This window comes from Phaseolus vulgaris, chromosome 1, assembly GCF_000499845.2.
Source record: "Phaseolus vulgaris cultivar G19833 chromosome 1, P. vulgaris v2.0, whole genome shotgun sequence".
Lineage (NCBI taxonomy): Eukaryota > Viridiplantae > Streptophyta > Magnoliopsida > Fabales > Fabaceae > Phaseolus > Phaseolus vulgaris.
In genome coordinates, this window is record NC_023759.2 from 50,108,358 (window position 1) to 50,130,196 (window position 21,839).

The 21,839-nt window shown below is 32.1% G+C and overlaps 3 protein-coding genes across 4 annotated transcripts; 2 read left to right on the top strand and 1 right to left on the bottom strand.

Annotated features, from left to right (window-relative positions):
• Positions 1-590: 590 nt before the first annotated feature.
• LOC137815148 (bifunctional aspartate aminotransferase and glutamate/aspartate-prephenate aminotransferase-like) lies at positions 591-4,318 on the top strand. Of its 2 annotated transcripts, none has more exons than XM_068618210.1 (10): positions 591-848; positions 919-1,162; positions 1,281-1,374; positions 1,476-1,579; positions 2,085-2,333; positions 2,415-2,528; positions 2,776-2,859; positions 3,352-3,522; positions 3,607-3,720; positions 3,824-4,318. In XM_068618210.1, the coding sequence occupies exons 1-10, from the start codon at positions 787-789 to the stop codon at positions 3,944-3,946; spliced, it is 1,359 nt and encodes a 452-aa protein (XP_068474311.1). In that variant the 5' UTR covers positions 591-786; the 3' UTR covers positions 3,947-4,318. The 2 variants fall into 2 exon arrangements, with proteins under 2 accessions (XP_068474311.1, XP_068474312.1); XM_068618211.1 differs by having other exon boundaries at positions 612-848; positions 3,840-4,318.
• An 874-nt stretch (positions 4,319-5,192) lies between these two features.
• LOC137815147 (bifunctional aspartate aminotransferase and glutamate/aspartate-prephenate aminotransferase-like) lies at positions 5,193-9,393 on the top strand. Its single transcript, XM_068618209.1, has 10 exons — positions 5,193-5,534; positions 5,940-6,183; positions 6,320-6,413; positions 6,501-6,604; positions 6,846-7,094; positions 7,184-7,297; positions 7,509-7,592; positions 8,304-8,474; positions 8,565-8,678; positions 8,965-9,393. Exons 1-10 carry the CDS (start codon positions 5,431-5,433, stop codon positions 9,094-9,096), a joined length of 1,410 nt encoding a protein of 469 aa, XP_068474310.1. The 5' UTR covers positions 5,193-5,430; the 3' UTR covers positions 9,097-9,393.
• Positions 9,394-11,660: 2,267 nt separating this feature from the next.
• On the bottom strand, positions 11,661-18,632 carry LOC137815150 (sulfate transporter 2.1-like). Its single transcript, XM_068618215.1, has 12 exons — positions 18,114-18,632; positions 17,969-18,017; positions 17,669-17,876; positions 17,358-17,532; positions 16,821-16,886; positions 16,504-16,734; positions 16,279-16,405; positions 15,290-15,576; positions 13,196-13,389; positions 12,994-13,082; positions 12,171-12,247; positions 11,661-12,060 (listed from the first exon to the last, which is right to left on the bottom strand). Exons 1-12 carry the CDS (start codon positions 18,444-18,446, stop codon positions 11,935-11,937), a joined length of 1,962 nt encoding a protein of 653 aa, XP_068474316.1. The 5' UTR covers positions 18,447-18,632; the 3' UTR covers positions 11,661-11,934.
• Between the last annotated feature and the right edge of the window lie 3,207 nt (positions 18,633-21,839).

Below are 21,839 nucleotides of genomic sequence, written 5' to 3' on the forward strand. Positions count from 1 at the left end.
TTATTTTTTCTATTTTCATTCCTTGGATCGTGGAATCTGGGAGAAATTACTTTCGGATACTACAATCTAAAATATATATATATATTTTTTATAAAAATTCATTATAGATTATAAAATTTAAAAAATATTCTTAGATGCATTATACAATCCAAAATACATATTCATGTGAATACATGAAGTATCATGGATTTTACAATCCAATATATATGAAAAAAAAATAAAAAAAAATAATAAAAGATTTACCACTATCACCTACCACTACAAACAATCGAACACTACTTAAAAATAAAAGAAAAAATCACCACACTCTCCACCATAACAAAAATCTTGAAATATAAGTTAGAAATTAAAGAATTTGTCACAACAATTTTTACATAATGGAGGATACTATAGCTGCAGGTGCAAGTAAGCACATTCTGAGATACCTTTTTTTTCTTAAGTTTCTTCTAAAAAAGTAATTTAAAAAAAAATATTATCTAACACAGCCTGCACCGACTTTTTTCTTAATAAAAACACTGCTACCTACTACAGTTTATTTTATATTTGGAGGTTTTCCCTATATGTTGGTGAAAGCTGAAATATATATTGTTAACTAACACAAACAAGAAACTATTGAACAACAACTTGAAGAAAAAGACATGTTCCCCTGACCTCTACTTCGTATTGCACTAAGTAACTCTACATCTCCAACCCCATCTTCCTACTTCATACTTTCCTTCTTTACTTGCTGTTTGACCTTTGCAGAGATTCTTCTCTTTTACCAATCCAACTACACTTCTGATTTTCATGGCCAACTTGCTACATAACGGTGCATTGTCTTCTGGTTTCCCATCCTTATCCACTCTCAGGTGACTTCAAGATCCTTGACTCGTTATTCTTCAGCATCACTTGTTGCTAATGCTTTTATTGCCTTTCTAGAGCCATGCATAAAGGAAAACACATTGAGCTTAAGAGAATGGCTGTGGTGATAAAGGCAAAGTATAACAGCGATTTTGATGACTCGGGCGTTGATATTTCTTTGAGTCACAGAGTTGATGCTGTGAAGCCTTCCAAAACTCTAGCCATATGTGATCATGCCACTGCTCTTTTACAATCCGGAGTTCCTGTTATTCGCTTATTTTTTGGAGAATCTGATTTTGACACACCTGCTGTTATAGCTGAGGCGAGTTCTTCGTAAATTTCACTTTGTTAAGTGACAATAAGTATTTATTCTTCTCTGTTTTTTTATCCTCTTTATATGCATCATGAAGTCATGATCATGACATGTATGGCAATGGTAGGCTGGGATGAATGCAATTCGTGATGGTCACACCAGATATACCCCCAATGCTGGAACAGTAGAATTGCGCCAAGCAATATGTCACAAGCTAAAAGGTTACTTCAGAATTCAGATGATTCGCGTGTTTGTGTGTTTTATTTATGATTATATTATGTGAGATCGTGAGTTTAAAAATGTGACTGGACTGTTTCTGTAGAGGAGAATGGAATTATATATTCTCCTGATCAGATTGTGGTCAGCAATGGAGCCAAGCAAAGTATTGTTCAAGCAGTGCTTGCAGTTTGTTCCCCAGGAGACGAGGTATGAAACAGCTTTATACCTTACCATAAGCATCTAGAATTAGTTATGCTACTAAATTATTTTAAAGTCAAAGAATTTGTCTAATGTGTTTCGGTATCGGTATGAACAATATAGTCTCACAAGTCGAGATCAAGAACCTTCTTTCTTTAACCAACCAATATGTAAAGACAAAATCGTGATACAACATCGAAATATGCAGCTTCTTGACATGGTTTCTTTTGTTCAAATTGTTCTGCAGCTGGACATTCATTTCCATACTTCTATAATATTTTCATCTTCTATGTTTTATTTCTCCGTTTTACTAACTCTAGATGATTGTCATATATTCCAGGTCCAACAAATCTTGTTCTCACCATTCTGCAAATTAAAATTTAGTCTATATTGTGCACCTGTTTACATTTATAAAATTGCTTCTACTGTGTTCTAGAAAACATATTACATAGATGTTATCCTTTTGCAAACTGTGTAGGCTTTCATTTACCTTTTGTTGTGATGAATGTTTCAGGTTATTATTCCAGCTCCCTTCTATGTGAGTTACCCAGAAATGGCAAGACTGGCTCATGCAACACCTGTGATTCTTCCAACCCACATATTGAATAATTTTATTTTGGACCCCAAACTGCTAGAAGACAACCTTACAGAAAGATCCAGACTGCTTATTCTTTGTTCACCCTGTAACCCAACAGGGTCTGTCTATCCTAAGAAATTACTTGAAGAGATAGCTCAAATTGTAGCAAAGCACCCTAGGCTTCTGGTACAGACATACCTCCATGATACTTGAATGTTTTCTCCTCAACGATACCTCCTTACAGATCTCTATGGCTGTTGTATTCAGGTTCTTTCTGATGAAAATTATGAACACATAATTTATGCACCAGCAACTCATACAAGTTTTGCATCTTTACCCGGAATGCAGGACAGAACTCTAACTGTGAATGGACTTTCCAAGGTTTTTCAGTGATGATATGTGCTCTTACTGATATTGAGTGTAAATTCTAATTACTACAGATTTTCTTTTGAGCATGTTGTTGTTTGTATTGTTCATCCCTTGTTTTCGTTTTCTACTCAGTGCAAATTCTGTATTTCTTGGAATGTTCATATTACTTTTCCTGTATTTCTTGGAATGTTCGTAGATTACGATAATGCAGAAAGCCTCAGGTCTGAATTATGATGCTTTTACAACTGTCTTCTTGTAGACATTTGCAATGACTGGTTGGCGGCTCGGGTATATTGCTGGTCCAAAGCATTTTGTTGCAGCATGTGGAAAGATTCAAAGCCAGGCATGCTGTATTTTTCATTTCCATTTGATGAATTATGTACAACCAAATAAGAAACTTCTAATAGATGTTCAAAGAAAAGAAAAAAAATATCATATGTTTTAATGAAATTGTACAGAACAATGAAAGTTACTCTTTAGTACTCTCTAATGATCCAAGTCAAAGTCCCCATTCTTCCCCTTAACCTTATAAAACCAACTTATTCTCACGTCAAGACTTACCATCTCGTGAGTAGGACTATATATTATAGGTGGTCCGATAACAGGTGCATAATAAACCCAACAAACAAATTCTTTTTAAGATGACTCTCATACCATATTAAGAAGTGGACTTATCCAATTTTATAAGATTGAGTTAGACTTACATTTCTTAATATTATTCTTTTGCCTTTTCTAACTAACTGATTATTCTAACAAAGTATTGATACTCTGTAGAACTAACTTCTGAATAATTAACTTTTGGGATATCTAATCTAACACATTTTATCAAACACAGTTTACTTCAGGAGCAAGTAGTATATCTCAGAAAGCTGCAGTTGCTGCATTAGGATTAGGCTATGGAGGGGGAGAAGCTGTTTCTAACATGGTGAAAGCTTTCAGGGAAAGAAGAGATTTCTTGGTTGAAAGCTTTAGAGATGTGGATGGAGCGAGAATATGTGAACCACAGGTGGTGTGAAAGGTGTTTTATTTCATCCTCTCCATTGTCAGTTTCTCCTTTTCTTGAAAAATGTACTATTGTTTTCACTTTCAGGGGGGATTCTATGTATTCATTGATTTGAGTTCTTATTATGGAAGAGAAGCTGAAGGCTTCGGCTTAATTGAAAATTCTGACTCCCTCTGTGGCTATCTGCTGGAGAAGGGCCAGGTATTATGATTTAATTGCTTTTGAGTAACGCATTAATCATAATCCAAACTAAGCGTATTAAGTTCAAAAGTACGTTTTGAGTTGATGTTTTGAGTGATCACAGGTTGCTTTGGTTCCAGGGAGTGCATTTGGAGATGATTCTTGCATCAGAATCTCTTTTGCAGAATCCCTTTCTACTTTAAACACAGCAGTTGAGAGAATTAAGAAAGCTCTGTCATTCCTCTAAGCTCTTCTGTGTTTCTTTAACTAATCTACCTTGGATAAAATAATGTTTGGATTGTGTGGGATACATCGTTATTAGAAAACAGTTACAAATAGGAAGTTTTAAGGTTGCCTTATAAGTTAGTGAAGTTGAATTGTACATTGTTGACCAACAGAAACAAACATAAAGGTGGTAGAAAAACATCTTCCTCTACCCTCTTCTTCAACGTTGCATACAGAGCTTCTCATCATTTTCCATGGCCACTGCACTGCATAACGCCGCCATCTTCACAATCACGTTTGGAGACCAATATTCCATTTCTCGTTGCATTTTTTAGATTTCAAACTGTGGGATGCAGAATGTAATGGTCCATATATTTTGTAGGCTTTAAGCCCATTTAAATCTTTTGAACCTTTTTCCCTTTTTTTTTATCGGCAAAGGAAAGGGCTTGTTGTGGGCTGCTTCTTCCTGCACCTCCATACCTTCTTGTGCCACCCCCACAAATTTTTCTTATTCCAAAAATACTCTTTTCAATATTCCGAATTACATAATCCGGAAGTTTTTTCCTAGATTCAGAATTAGCTTCCGGATTATGTAATCTGGAAGTCTTTTGTGATTAGCTTTCGGATTACATAATCCAGAAGTCTTTTCTATACATAAGATTAGCTTTCAGATTATGTAATCCGGAAGTCTTTTTTTGACACCTCACATCTCTCAATCTCATCTCTCCCTGTCACATAAGTAATTATCTTGTTACATAAGTAAGGTGTAACTTAACGAAAATGATCAATTTGAATACATTTTTAAAAATGTTGAGAACAATTTTTTAAAAAAAAATCACCTGAATTTAATATTGACCCTAAATCCTAAATGTAAGGATGAATAAGGTAATTATACTTATATTTTATTATAAAATTATTTTTATTTTTTCATAATTTCTTCTAAAAAATAGTAAGATTTAATATTAAAAGAATAATAAATATGATTAAGATAAGTAGCAGCAACTTATGTCATGTAGTAAAGTGATTCTAATTCTGATAAAATAACACACCTATATATATAACTACTTTACAAATGTTTACATGCTAAATATATTATTATTTTATTTTAAATAATAATGATTTATCCCAATTTAATAAATTGTTATTAAAAGAGATGTTGATGTAGTTGTCTTTAAAAAAAAATGTTTATTATGATAACGTCACTTTGGATAAAATAATTGTTATTACAAAACACTTATAAATAGGAAATAAGTTGGTGAAGTTGAATTGTACATTGTTGACCAACACACAGAAAGAAAGAGGTGGTAGAAGGGGTAGAGGAAGAAGATGTGAAGAAAACAGAGAAGTTACCCTTAGCTTTGCTTCTTCCCTCTCACTTGAGCACGCGCCAACACTTCCACCAACTCCATCCTCACATCTTCCTCTACCATCTTCTTCTTATATAATGCACTTTCCTTCTTTTCTCGGCGTTTCAACGTTGCATACAGAGCTTCTCATTCATTTTCCATGGCCAGTGCACTGCATAACGCCGCCATCTCCACAATCACGTTTGGAGACCAATATTCCATTTCTCGTTGCCTTTTTCCATCCCTCTCCACACTTCCTGTCAGGTTACCTCAATTCTCTTGTGTTGAATATCCCATGGACTATCTTAGTAAATTTCATAATATATTCGATTTTATAAAGTTGAGTTAGGTTTAAAGTTCACCTTTTAATATGATATTAAAATCATTTCGAGCCTATCCGAGTGATTGTTTGTTAGTCTTATCAGATCACCTGTTATCAGACCATTCATAATATATAGTCTCACACAAGAGTTAGTAACCTTGGTGTAAGGGGTGTGTTGGAGATCTTACATTGTCTAGAAATTAAGACATGTATAGTATATAAGTGGGTGAAACCTCACCTTAGAATTAAGCTTAAAATCTACTCTTTTTTTTTTAAATCTTGTGCCATCCACTTCAACATGGCTTTATTATTATTGTGGCTAATTAATGCTTTCATTGCCTTTGTAGATCCATGCAAAAAAGAAATCACGTAGAGCTGAACAAAATGGTGGTAGTGGTAAAGGCAAAGAATAAGGGTGATTTGGATGACATAGAAGTTGATGTTTCTTTGAGCCACAGAGTTAATGCTGTCAAGCCTTCCAAAACTATGGCTATAAGTGATCATGCCACTGCTCTTTCTCAAGCTGGAGTTCCCGTTATTCGCTTAGCTGCTGGAGAACCTGATTTTGACACACCCGCTGTTATAGCTCAGGCGAGTTCTGTTTAAATATCCATTTGATTGGAAAAGTTGTGAATAAATGTGTTTGTTCTTCTTTCTTTTGTCCCTTTCCTTTGTTATATTGTATCATGAATTCATGATCATGACCTGACATGCATAAGGATGATAGGCTGGAATGAATGCAATTCGTGACGGTTACACTAGATATACTCCTAATGCTGGAACCTTAGAATTACGCCAAGCAATATGTCACAAGCTAAAAGGTTACTTCAGAATTTAGATGCTTAACGAGTGCATTTCTCATTATTATTATTAGGAGTTTTAACAATGTTACATGACTATTTCTGTAGAGGAGAATGGAATTACATATACCCCAGATGAGATTGTGGTCAGTAATGGAGCCAAGCAGAGTGTAGTTCAAGCGGTGCTTGCAGTTTGTTCCCCAGGAGATGAGGTATGAAACTCTAGAATTGCTTAGTTTGTGTTTTGGTGAGTGTTAACAAAATTGATTTTGGTTAAAATTGATATATGTTTAAAAAATTTGGTATAATTTTTTCTATCTAACATATGATATGAGCTATTCAAAGTTGTTTCAACACAAAAATAAGTAAGAGAGCCAGAATTAATTCCTTAACATCCAACCACATGAAGCATTTGAGGTTTTTATTTTCTTTCTTGTGGTGCGAATGTTTCAGGTTATTATTCCAGGTCCATTCTATGTGAGTTATCCAGAAATGGCAAGACTAGCAGATGCAAATCCAGTGATTATTCCAACCCACATATCTAATAACTTTCTTTTGGATCCAAAACTGCTTGAAGCCAACCTTACAGAAAGATCAAGACTACTTATTCTTTGTTCACCGTCTAACCCAACAGGATCTGTCTACTCTAAAAAATTACTTGAAGCAATAGCCCAAATTGTAGCAAAGCACCCTAGGCTTCTGGTACAAACAAGCACCCTTATGCTTTAATGTCTTTTTCCCTTTTCCTCAGTGATAGTTCATTTCAAGATCTCTACGGCTGTTTTAAACAGGTTCTCTCCGATGAAATTTATGAACACATAATCTATGCACCAGCAACTCACACAAGCTTTGCATCTTTAACTGGAATGTGGGACAGAACACTAACCGTGAATGGGTTTTCCAAGGTTGGTCCATAATGCTATATGCTCTTACGGATAAAGTGTAAATTCTACTTTTCATATATTTTCTTTTTGGGCATGTTGGTGCTTTTGTTCTTAACCTCTTGTTTTTTGTTTCTGCTCCATGCAAATTATGTATTTCTTAGAATGTTTGTAAATTATGATAAATGTAGAAGCCCCAGGTCTGAATTATGATGCTTTTCAATTGTCCTTATAGACATTTGCCATGACTGGCTGGCGTCTTGGGTACATTGCTGGTCCAAGACACTTTGTTGCAGCCTGTGGGAAGATTCAAAGTCAGGTAGGCTGCATTTTCATTTCATTTTTTGTGAATTATGCACAACTCAAAATCAAACTTTCTTGATTTCCTTTTGCTAAAGAAATCTAATACATGCTTAAGTTTTACCATACTTGCCATTGAGTGGAAACTTTCAAAGAAAATTTCCACCATTCGGTTGGAGGCTTTGGGCTAGTGTTGCTATTTATGTTACACGTAACATATAATGTGAGACACATATTGTCAGGGGCACATTAGAAAAAAATGAGAAAAGAGCTACAGCTTAGCTTTCTCAGATGATACAAGGTTGAACCCCACCTGTCTAAGTAAACTAACTAACTGATATTTCAAGGTGAATTCTTCTCCTTAGCACAGATTAAGATTTGTTCTTGGATCTCGTCAAAGATATTTTCATCGAGTTTTTCATTTTCTGATTAGTGTCTAGAAGTCCCGATATGTATGTACTCGATTAATAGTTGTTGATAGGGTAGTGGGGTTAGTCTTTGAATTTTCAGTCTATTTTTAACTAGTTGTGGCAAGATAGGTAGTTAGAGTATTCTTGAGGTATATGTCTCTTTTGTTTTGTAAAAAGGTTAGACCATCCCTAAAATGAGTCACATTTATTATATATTTTCTTGCTCATAAAAAAAAACTGATATTTCTAACTATTCTACTTTTTCCAACTCTTAAGTGATTACTGATATATGGGAATCAAATACTTTTTATTGAATACAGTTCACTTCAGGGGCAAGCAGTATATCTCAGAAAGCTGGTGTGGCTGCATTAGGACTAGGTTATGCAGGTGGGGAGGCTGTTTCTACCATGGTGAAAGCCTTCAAGGAAAGAAGGGACTTCTTGGTTGAAAGCTTTTCAAAAATGGATGGAGTGAAAATATCTGAACCACAGGTGTGAACTTGTTAGCATGTTGCTTCACCCTTTTCCCGGTTTTACTTCTTTCATTTTACTAAAAAAACTACTATTCTTTTTCAATTTCAGGGGGCATTTTATCTGTTCATTGATTTCAGCTCTTACTATGGAAGAGAAGCTGAAGGGTTTGGTTTAATTGAGAATTCTGATTCCCTCTGTCGATACCTGCTGGACAAGGGCCTGGTATACTCATTTGAATGACCTTTTAAGATTTTATACATATTTTATCAGCTGAAAAATTAACAGTGATTTTTCCCCACCATATTCTCTAAAAGGAAGTCATAAATTCAAGATTTCTTATATGCATGCACATAATTATAAAAGATTAAAATATCTTTGTAAGGCTTCATCAATGTCTCTTTTGAATAAAGCATCATTGATCATCATCATCTGTGTGTATAAAGTTGAACCACAGATACTTGGTAGCCTAAGCCTTAACTTGATGTTTTGGTGTTTTGATTTACAACAGGTTGCAGTGGTGCCGGGAAGTGCATTTGGAGATGATAGTTGCATCCGCATTTCTTATGCAGAATCCCTTACTGTTTTAAAGACAGCAGTAGAGAGAATTAAGAAAGCCCTTATCCCTCTAAGCTTTGTTTAATTGCTACTAGTAAGGTTATCAGACACGAGAAAATCTATTCGAGTCTATTCAAACTATCTACTCAAACTCGAGAGTCTAACGAAAGTTTACTCAGACTCGAGAGTCTACTCAAACTCAAAAATTTAGTCAAACTCATAGCCTACTAGTCAATTCCACTTCATCTGTGTTCTATTTTTATTTTTATTTTTACAATGGTTAATATGTTTATTATGAAAACGGGTAATGCCACATTCTCTCACCATATTCTCATTATACTTTGCAAGTTATTGTTAAATGAAAGAGTAATTGTTTATAATATCTTGAAAATGTAAAATATGTTCAATTATTTTATGAAACAATGGGTTGTGAGTGATTCCACAGCTAAAATAACAGCCTAGTTTATGTTTAAACATTACAATGAACCAAGTAAAATTATTTGGTTTAGAAAAATAAAATACGTAAATTAAAGGTCAATTATTACCAATTTACAGCTTAAATATGTTGTTGATTCTGTATTTTTTTTATTAAATTTGGTTTTGGTTCTTATATTTTAAAAATTGATTAATTAGTCATCAAGCTTAAAGAAGTATGTAGATTTACTCATTTTATGAACTTTATAATGTAGAAAAATGTAACTAAATTTTAAATTCCAGTATAAAAAAGAATCAATATCACATTATATGAATTTAGTTCTTCTATTAATTTTGCCACAGTAAAAGATTATCACTGGATAATAACTTTTGGTATAACAATGAATAAAATTAAATATTTTTAAAAATGGGGGGATTAGATCAATCAATTTAAAGGTATAAATAAAAAGATCATAGGGAAGTTTGAAAAAAAAAAGAGTAGGTGACAAAAACATTTTTCCCGAGTTATTTTTTAGATCTCATAGTCCTTATATGGAGGTGCACTTTCGAACTCTGGGGTGCAGAATGTAATGGTCCATATATTTTTGTAGACATTATTAATAGAGCCCATTTAAATCTTTTAAATCCAGTTGTGGATAGAGCAATGTGCTTCTTATATTATATACGTGTTTTTTTTTTCATTTTAGTTTTAAAAAGTAACTTCACCAATTTTGTTGTTGTAAAATAACTATCTAATTTGTTAGAAATTTTTTTAAAGAGAATCTCTAATATAAAATCTTACTATATCTTTCTATTCAGGTGTTGTTTTATTTTAAATGGATTTGATTATATCGCATTATTTTACAACACTTTTATAAATTTCTTTCTAAAGATCACATTTTATGAGATCTACATATATTTGAAATTTTTTATTTCCAATTTATTTTTCTGTAACTTAAAAATTAATATAATTGTACAATTAATCTTTTTATTTTTAAAATCTAAATTTTATTAAATTGAGATCTTCTTACGTTATCTCAGAAGGTTTTAACCGAAATATTTTACAAGACTTAGTTTTAAATTTAAGAAGTAATTATCAATTTACATTAGATATTTCTAAAAAAGTGTTAATGTTTACAGCATTTTCTCTTTCATAAAAAAAAATAATAATACATTGACAACCTCAATTTTTTTATACCATCACACTACAATTTTCAATGTTATATATCATTTAATTATAAATTTATCTTTTATTATATTTATTTATTTTTAAATCCATCATATTAAAGATTGGATAAAGCTCCAAAAATTGTAAAACTATCATTTTCATATAAAAAAAAATAATGGAGTAGAAGAAGAGAAAAGTGGATATACATTGAATCTGGACAAGATTTTAGAGAAGTAGAATAACAAGTTAGTAAAATGTAGAATGTGGAGGCGTGCAGCTGTGTAATGAATGTTAGTTTGGAGAGACAAAGAGGCATAAAGTTAGTGCTTTCAGGACACTAAACATATAGTGTTAGTCATCATCTTACTTCTATGAATCTACCCTTCTTACTGTCTAAGAACATCAACCACTACTACTCAATAAAGCATATCAGTGGCTAAAAGTAGGTTTCACTCACTTTTTACTATATTACTTCTCACTTGTTAACAGATACTCTTTGAGAATGTAGATATGGATTCTAGGGTATGCATGATAGCTAGTTATCTCTTTTGTTAAAGGGTTCAACTTCAAGTGTTCTATGTTAACTTAACTCATTATTTGCTGACAAAATGGGAAACACACCACCTATCATCTTTCTGACTTTTATAGTTTTATAAAAATGTATTTGTAAAGTTTACAGTGAATTCTTTATTAAAACGATGATGCTCATTGCTGCTATATACGTGCTAAACTTCTTTTCAGGTTAAAATAAAAAGCCACTGAATCTAACATCTTAGAGATTAGAGTATTTAATATGGTATTTTGAATCATTTCTAACTTAGGCTTATCAGACCACATCGAACCATTATTAAACCATTCATAATATGTTGTCTCACGCACGAGTTCTCACTCTTAACGTGAAAAGGTGTATTGAAGATCTCACATCGACTAAAGATTAGAGCATTTTATAGTATATAAATACATACAAATCTCACCCCATAAACCGATTTTATGAGATTTAATTAAACTTAAATAGCAGTTAAATAAAAAAACTTCCATCAACACTTAACAAAAGTATTTTCCAGCAGTTTTTACACACTTAAAACTGGAATTTTATTAAGCACACAGATGAGCAGAAACTTGCAGCATCTCCACAAGATAAACTACAAGATGCTTATTCTAATGTCCCGTTTGTACACAACGAACTTGACTACTTTGGGACTGGAAATACAAGCAAAATCATAAACACTGTTGCCATTTTTCACAAAGAGAAATGGTTATTACAAACTGTTCTTAACCTTCTTCTTTTTTACCACAGATTGAGGCGTTAACAGTTGAATTAGCTAGCTTGGATCATCCAACTTAGCACAGGCTCTTGCAGCCAAGAGCTTCTTCCACAGTCAGAAACACTTTGCCACCGAATTTGGCGACAAAGTTGGACACTTTTAGCTTGTGTATCACTTGCCACCTAGGGTTCGCAATGGCTAGCTGAGAACAACACAAAAACCACTACCTCGTCATTGTTTTACCTCTAAAAAATATTAAAAAATTTGATAGTGTTTGTCATCCAATTACTAGAACAAACAAAATAAAGTTACCTGTTTTCCTTGTGAAGACAAACTCTTATGCAGTTCCTCTAGAGAAGCAATTCCAGAGGTGTCAATGTTCACCAAATCTATAGCAAGAAAACATACATCATCATTCAGCGATCATGTTCAGGTCTAAAATAAAATCTAATTGTTTTAATTAACAAAGTAGAGTTAAAATAAAAATAAAAATATATTTGAGCATTTACGCTATCCTTGATAATTGTTTTAATTAATAAAGTAGAGTTAAAATAAAAATAAAAAATATATTTGAGCATTTACGCTATCCTTGTTATTTATTATTTTAAAATTTTAGATAAGTAAATCGAAAACTAGATAAAATCAAACTAAAATCGTATTTACATTTTTGAAAGGCTTTTATTTCCATTTAATTATCATTTTTCAATTTTTAAATAATATTAACTTTTCCTGTCATTTATATTCCTACTTTTCACATGATAAATTTATTGTGATGTAAAAGTAAAATAAAAATATTTTTCTTCTTCAAATAAACTTTAAACAAAATTTAAAAGTCAACGGAGTAGAATTTTCAAAAATATCACATTAGCATGTCTTTCTCTCTCTTATTTTCCTATCTCAATTCCCACTTGAGACAAAAATTTAGGATTGTGATATGATCTTTTTTTGGTATCTTTTTATACCTCAGAGCTCAGTATTAATATTCATCTCTAAAAAACCATGCATGTTTTCAAAAAGCAAATTCTGGTCAAATCCATTTTCTTTTTTCATATGTTAATGATTTCATTTTCTTTTTTTTTTTTTTTTTCTTAGAAAGATCAATACTATACTAATAAATAGAGTCAGAAAGGCTTACTGGAGGTGTCAAGAATTACGAGTTGAATGGTGCTTCTTGAATTTCCCTTGTCATCTTCTGATTCTTCCTCAGAGACCCATTTGATGATCCTTGAAACATATATTGAAGATTGTTAGAACATTATGCATGTTTCTGACATTGATTTCTCATTTGATCCTTCCCACCAGGGAAACTACTTAGATATGTTGTATATGAAAAATACCTTTCTCTAACGAAATTGGCATTTGCAAAGCAAAGCAACGCAGATTTGACTCGTATTATCATAACTCCAGGAATCTTAACTGCCATGGGATACTGATACACATCGCAGAACAAATTAGTGCCCGGAAGTTTTCCTAGAGTTTCTGTGCCTGGTCGAATTGAGATCAGAATGATCTTTGAAAAAGATATCACCACCTACAAATAAAGAAAATTATTTCATATAAACAACTATTTATATTTTTTTTATCACTAAAAAAATAAATAAATATGAATCACTTAAGAAGTAATCCAACCTGTCACTACAAAAAAATCATTAAATAAAAATTAATTTTTAGAAACCAAAATAATTAGTTGCAATAGTAACTAAATTAGAGATCATTTTAGAAAAAAAAAATGGTTTCTAAATTAGTTTTTATTATTGTTAAATAATTTTTAAATTAGTATTTAATTAGCAATCAATGCTTTAATTACCAATTATTTAGATTATAAATTTGGTAGCAAAAACATTGGTTTATAATTAGATACCAATTTAGAAACCATTTAACAATAATATGAACTAATTTAGAAACAAAAAAATTTATTTAGTCCCTAAAATGGACTCTAATATAGTCACTATAACAACTAATTATTTTTTTATCTCTAAAATTAGTTTTTATTTCATGATTTTTTTTATAGTCGGTATACACTACACTCAAAAAGAAATACTCGATAACTTTATTAAAACTTACCAATTCAAAACCAACAAAGACACTTAAAAAACAATACCACATACTAACAAAGACTTTAAATCAAAAGCAAACATGACAACGGGATAACAGATGAAGACACCAATCAAAATAAAAAAACAAGTAAAAGCAAAATAAGAAGTAATCCAAACTATTTATATCTAAAAATTTAAAATTATTATACACGATTATTTTTAATTAAAAAGAAACCAAGTATCCATTTAGCCTTAGAAATATTTTTCCTTTCATTAATTTTCTTTTGAATATCCTGTGGCAAGTGTGGAGGTTGTTTATTTTCTTCCAGACAAGCCTTAATTAATAATTTGTCGACGAATTTTTGTATATAATTGTCAGTTCGAAGAGGAAAGTAGGCCATTTAGAACAAAGAAACAATTTGACCTAATAACTTGTTAAGCCTTAGTGATTGCAAACATAGCAAGGAATATGATTCCATATAGAGAATTTTTTAGGTGGCTTTAATTTTCAAGGTATAAATATGTCCCAACCAAAGAGAATATGCAGTTTTCAACGGTGCACATACATTCTGCATCACTCTTAGTGCCAAATATGTGGGTCCAGTGAAGTGGTGGAGATTGCTTATTATGTAATATACAACTCAGGCTTTTGGCCTACGCCATCACTCATTTTCATGAATACTACAATCTCTTTTCTCTGCTAAAAACCATACTCTTAAACACTACAAATATAGCTTGCAACTTAAAAGGTTTTAGATAACCATCCACTCACAGTGTTTCCTTCACATATACAACAGTTGAAATATTATTGCGTTTCATAATGTTCAACAGTACATCTGAGTGTTTTCACACACCTATATATATATGAATTTATACTTATCATTCTTAAATAGTTTATTATTTCGGGTCGCACAAACAGTTGAAACATTAAATGCATAATAAGGTGGCAAAATGATGCTAATCTTGATTCTTCAAGAATATAGAAGAAATTTAATTAAGAACTCTTTCAGTGAAAAATATATGCTACATTAGCACATATGGTGCTTATCACTAGCCATATATACTGTGATGTTCTTAAAACAGTAACAGTTGCGGCAAGATGTAAACCAGTAACCCCATTACAACAAAGATAGCATCAGAAAAACTCATGACATATATATAGTTTTATGGACAATTAATCTATATATTAGACTTGAACTTTATCAATATCTTCAGAAATATAGTTTTATCTGGACTGATTGTTTGTTAATTATCATGCATATATGTAAGTATTTACATGTTTTTAAAATAAGGAATTAATTATTGAATATCTTTACTGTGTTTATAGTGATGGTTATAATTGGTTGGGATTGAAGTGATGATGAGAAGAAAGAAGAGATGAGTGTGAATGATTACCGCCACTAGCAGACCAATCTCCACAGAAGCAAACAGTACTCCGAAGAAGGCACCAGCACAAGCAAGAAAATCTATCTTATCAACCTTCCAGATTTTGTAAGCTTCACTGACGTCAATAAGTCCTGGGAGAGCAGATAGGATCACAGAAGAAAGAATAGCTATAGGAGTGTAGTACAAGAGCTTTGTCAAAAACTGCAGCGATACCAACACCGTGATGGCCATCACAATGTTTGAAACCAGAGTTTCACACCCAGCTGCATAATTAACAGCAGTGCGAGAGAACGAACCTGCCACAAATTAATCTTGCTTAATCAACTAAACAAAAACAACTTAACTTGTTTTTCCAATAAGAGGAGAGCGTCATATGAATTGGTTAATTCAATTATGCAATGATTTTGGAATGTAGCTGTCATATATGCTTTCCAAAAATGGTGATAAAAGACTGGTAAGCGAAATTCAACATACGTGTGAGTACGTAAACATTTCATCATGAGTATTATAAGAATCTTTCACTCTATGTATGTTTACAGGTGAAGTTTTGAATATTTTGAATTTTTCTTCTCGGTTTAATTCAAGGTTTGGGCGTATTTCTTCTAAAGATTATTCAATATGTTTCTCCTTCTTTGATTGGTAACTTGAATATATGGTATATATGTTTTGGATTAAAAGCTTGTGACCGATTTAGATCGGTTGAATGGTCTTTCTTGTGTTGTTGAGGAGAGTTTGTGTTTGAGGGAACTTTAAGTAGAAGACGCTTTATTATTTTAACGGTTTGGTTGGGATTGTTTGTTTGGTATGTAGGTGCAGACACCTTTTTGAGATATGTTTTGATAGGGTGAGTAGTATGTTTTTCACTATGCTTTGGTTTTCAGGACTACTGAAGTGAACCATATTTATTTATTTAATTTAGTGATAAAAAAAACTTTAGAAATGTTCTACTCCATTTTTTTTCCTTTTTCATATGTGCAGTAAAAGAATTATATATATACCAGTTGCAACGTAGCAGGAGGTGAAAGATCCTATGATGTTTGTCAAACCTATTGACATCATCTCCTTGTTTCCATCAAGTTGGTATCCATTGATGGATGCAAAAGATCGCCCAACAGCAATAGATTCCTATAATGGGTAAGCCACCAGTTGTAGTGCATCAACATAAATTGGAAAATAAGCAAACAAGTTGATGGTTTGATATATAATTATAATTTGTTACTCACGGTAAGGGCAACGACAGCAACAACCAGTGCAATTTTGGCCACTTCTCCAATGTAGGGGCTGCTGAAGTCTAACTGGTGGATGGAGATTGGATTTAATCCTCCTTTCACATGTTTCACAATTTTAACTCCATTTTCATCAGCTTTTGTCAAAAACACAAATAGAGTCGACAAAACAACAGATACAAGAGGAGAAATTGATGCCAACCAGAACACTTTCTTCTTCTTTTTACCCTGCCAAGTGAATAATCAATTAGAATGTTCAAACCAGAACCCAATCAGAGGGAGGGAATTCAAAGCTCATTCCATTTATTGCTCACCACAAATCTCGTTGTTAGGATGAACACCAAGAACGAGCATCCAATGAAAAAATTTCGAGGATTCCACTGTAATTCAACATGTATATGTTAGCATTAATTAAGCATTAACAAATTATATTGAATTAGTTCTTAAATGGAAATTTTGTGCTTGGAAGCTTGGATAGATGAAATTAGCAGGAGCATTATTTATTATTATTACCTTTTCTAATAAATGTATATGGATAAGTGCTTCTATTTACTAAATTAGAAGAAATGAAGAGTGTTTTTAAAAATTTTAAAATGAGTCCTTGGCCTGTGTAAACGCAATCCGAATTCATGATATTTTTAAATAGGAAAAATGAATATTGTGCTATATTTTTGCAATAATTAAAATTATTATTATGAAGATAGATATTTGATTTTTTTTTATTATCTATTATAATAAGTGTAGTGAATTGGAATCTGGTGTCCCAAAATGATCTTTATTCTTAGTTTCCCAGCAGCTCTAATTTATAGGGAAAAGAAAGAAAAAGCAAAGGGACAGGAGAAGTAGTTTACAGGATTATGAAATGCTTCCCAGACAGCTTTCATGACAGAGACTATGTCGGTTTTGGTCGTAAAATGAGTGATTCCGAAGAGTCCCTTCAACTGTTGAAGCCCTATAACAATGGCTGCTCCTGCCACAAATCCAACTATTGCAGCATGGGATAGGAAATCCACAAGGAACCCCAGCCTGTTCAAAAATGTTAATTCTCAAAGCCAATAATGAACAAAAAAATCACCAATCACCCATTTTGTAAATGACTTTTACTATATATACTGATTAGAAAAATTATGAAAAAACATGTGCATATGGTATAATTGATGACCTGAAGAGTCCGAAGGAAGTCTGAAAGATACCAGCCAAGAGGGTAGCAAGTAGAATTAGCTTTGTGTAACCCACTGGATCAGAAGCAGGGTCTACTAATTTCTCCATCATTGAAGATAACAGCAAAGAAACCACTGCCACGGGACCAATTGCTATCTCTCTAGAAGTTCCCATCACAGCATATACAAGTGGTGGCACCACACTTGTATCTAAATTACATATTAGTAAGAAACCAAAATCAAATATCAAACATGTTAAAAAGTTGTAATGAATGATAAGTAGGAAAAAAGAAATTGCTTACAAAGCCCATATTGAGGAGCAAGATGTGCCAAGGTTGCATATCCAATGCTCTATGTGGAAAATTGGAAACACCACACAAGTAGAAGTAGTGTTATTTGAAGCCAAGATAGTTAGAATTTAGTTAGAATAACATGTGATATGCATACCTGTGGAATACAGAGGCTAGCAATAGTGAGGCCTGCAAGAAGATCTTTCCTGAACTTAGTAGCAGTGTAGTTTCTGCCCCAAGCAAGAATAGGAAAAGCAAGCTGCAGAAGTGACAGGAGGAGTGTGGTAAAGGGTTGATCTCTGAGAGAGGAAAACTTTTGTTTATAGTGGGAAATGGTTTTCCTCACAGAATCTGCAACCACACGCCATGGACTTGGGGGCTCAGGAGCGTTAAGAACCCACTGAGACCTTACATCCTGTGCGTTCTTCTCAATGTCCACCTGCATGTGCAAATCCTCTGATTTGCAGGTTTCCATCGCTGAAGAAGCCATGTTGAAGTGTTTGGGAGAACTTTGTCTCGTGAAAAACTGATCGACTACACTCTCATGAGACTTACCTGTGAATTGAAGAGCTGAAGTTGAAGAACTTGGTGTTAGAAAGAAACTTATATAGAGCAACAAAAAGCCTTGCGTCACTTTCTCACCAAATAAAATATGTAATAAGAGATCAACAAAGGGATTCGTGAAGTCAAGTTGGATACAGATTTCACAGTTTACTGAGTGACATCAATTCAACACTCCTAATGGCTAGAGAGTGAGAGTTTCTCACCTTGTGAAATAAAAATTTCACCACTAATCAAGTCACAGTTAACATTAAATTGTTTTAATTGAATCTGTGTTTAAACAATTATAATAAATATTTAAAAATGAAAATTTTCTAACAGTTTTCTTTTTAATTATATGGAAAATAATGAGCGAAAAGAAAAATTAATTTGCCTTATAGGATTTTGAGCCTGTGAAGAACACACGTAAAGTTCTCATTAGTTAAGGTGTAAGCATTACCTAATTAATCGAAAGTGAGAGAATGGAAAACAAGTGAACACAGTTAATGCAAAGATTTGCTGTCAAAAGGGATTTATGCAGTTTTTGCTGCATAATTATGCAGCAACTATAGCAACTCAAATACCTGCTCTATTCATAACTGTAATGTTGTTTTGGTTGCTTATATCTTTGTACTTATGTTAGTTCTTGTATAAGGGTCTAAACAAGTGTCCCTTTTAATTTTATTTTATTTTTTGCCTATAAAAAAAAGGATAATGCTAAGTTAGTTCAATTGTAGTTGGTTCTCCAATCAAACCTCATACAAACAGTTTTTCTGAATACGAAGGATCTATACTTGTACTTGGTGTGTTAGTTGCTTTACCAATACATTTTGGTGCGTAGGTGTTTTTGTCTTGTCGCTGTCACCAAGTTACTGGTGGCAAAGTATCGGAGCATTATAGCTATATCACATTTATAAGTTATAACTTCTTTCGGTTCAAACATTCGTTGGAATTTCTTGATTTTAGTGGGATATGTCTCATGTCTTGAAACAGTGAAAAAAAAAAACTTAAAATCGTGTCCCAAAAATCTAAAACTATTCTTATTTTATAAGGATAACACTAACTTAGAATTAAAAATAATAATCAAAATGAATCTTTCAAAATATAAAAGCCACAAACAAAATTTTGTGAAAAAAAAAAGAATACTTTATAGCATAAATATTATGTAAAAAGTGTTTTTTAAGTTTTTTTTATCAGAAAAAATAAATGAATAAAAGGGACACCTTGTATGTGTCTCAACCCTTATAGAAAGGATAAAAACAACAAGAAAAACATCTCAAAGCCTATGCTTCTATGGCAGATCCACACTAGCATTGATTTTTAGCAGGTTAAGCAGCATCTGCATTCATAATTCTGCAGCAAACTGCACACAAATTATGCAGCAAAACTGTACCTGCATAACATGTGGCACTGGTGCTCTGTACTCCTAGATTTCCTCTACAGTTTTCCTGCCTCCATCCTACAAAATACATGCTCAAAGGTACACCCAAATTGATATTTTTCAGCTTAACAATCTTCTACCAATCCAGTTTTGCTCTACTCACTAAGTGTTGGACGAACAGGACCTAATTGCAACACAAGCTCATGATTTTTATCTTATATTAAAAAGTTTTTCACATTAAAAATATTTGTTTACTCTAACTTTGGTATTTCTCATATATCTTAGCGAGTAGAGTTTTTATTATTATTGCTATTATTAAAGAAGCAGAAAGGTTTTGAAAAGTGAGACACGTGTGGAATGATATGATATCAGCAGGTAGTACTTATAATTAACACAAGAAAGCATGATAGAGGCAATGTGTGAAGGATCGCAAAAGGGTAAAATAAAACATATATTCTCCCTAGAGCTTTATTCTGTCAACGCCACTCATTTGAATATAACTAAGTAAAAAGTGATGATTAAAAATGAATGAGCTAAAGCATCTGAGCAAGCACTTTGTCTTTGGTTTTGGTCCACTAAGGTAGCCTCTAACACTAGATCATTCTGATACATTGAATGCAGACATGTTTTCAAGACAACTCTAAATTTTAATAAGAGAGAAGTAGCAAGTGAATGACACGGAGCCACATTTTGCATAAAGATTACATACTCATTCCTGAGTTTTATTAGGATATTGTCTCCTTAAACAACTATAATAAAGTTACTAAGTTAAAAGTTATCACTATAATCAAAATGAAATTCTTTCTATTTAAGAATTATTCTAGTTAGAAAGTATGGAAATCTCAAGATAAAGTATTTAGTTTGTTTGTTTTATCTATTATTTACTTTTCTTTTTCTTTTTCTTTGTGATCTTATGAGATTCATTTTTCGGTCTCCACTCATTACATATATTCCTAATTACACCTAGTTAATCTCATGATGCAATATTATTGAGATTCATCGATTAAATGAATTTAATTATTGTACCTTACTTTTATGGTTGGTTAAGACCTACCAAAAATACTACTAAGATCGGGTTTTAACCATAACACTATAAGAGTAGAACAAACAAAACGACACAATTCTATTATAACTTGATTTACTTAATATCCATCATGAGACAATTGATGTCACTTACATCATCATTGGTGAGAGATTGAGTGTTAGGATTACAACTAAGTATATGACGTTAAATCACATAAGGTAATTTATATTATTTGACTATTACTACGGAGGTAAGGTTATATTTTGTAATAATTAATGTATAAACATTAAGTTACTTTTTAAGTATAGTGAGATTTCAAATTCCATTTACAATCGTAATCACAAGTTCCATTTATAATCGTAATCATGTAGATGAAGATATAGGTATGAAAAACAAATAGTGTTTCTATTAACTAAGTGAGATTTAAATAAGTGTCGTGTTTTGTGAAAATTGTGAGTAAGTATTGAAATAAGAAGTCACACAATGGTCAAACAAATTAGTAAATAAACATATTTAGTAAATAAACATATTAATATGATGTTAATACTCAATGCAATCTTATGTTATCCATATCTATGTAAATGTTGTTAATGAAATGAGTTACATCCTCAAATGAGTTTGAATAATTATTTATTTTTGTACATTGATTAATTTTAGTTATATTATATGTTATTTTTAAATCTATGATGATTGTAACACGAGCGTTATAGCATTAAAACATACGTCGAGAAGTTATCTAAATATTTATACTTCTATATTTTTTATTTTAAATATAATGTATTTGAAGGATTTTGTTAATATTATACTATGTTTTCTATAATATTGGTTTTAGATGTTACAAAAAAAAAAGTCTTATTATGATTTAAATAATAGTTTAAAAATCAAAAAGTTTTTAAGAGCAAGTTGTTGATCACTTTTGTTACTTATAAAGGTTGTTT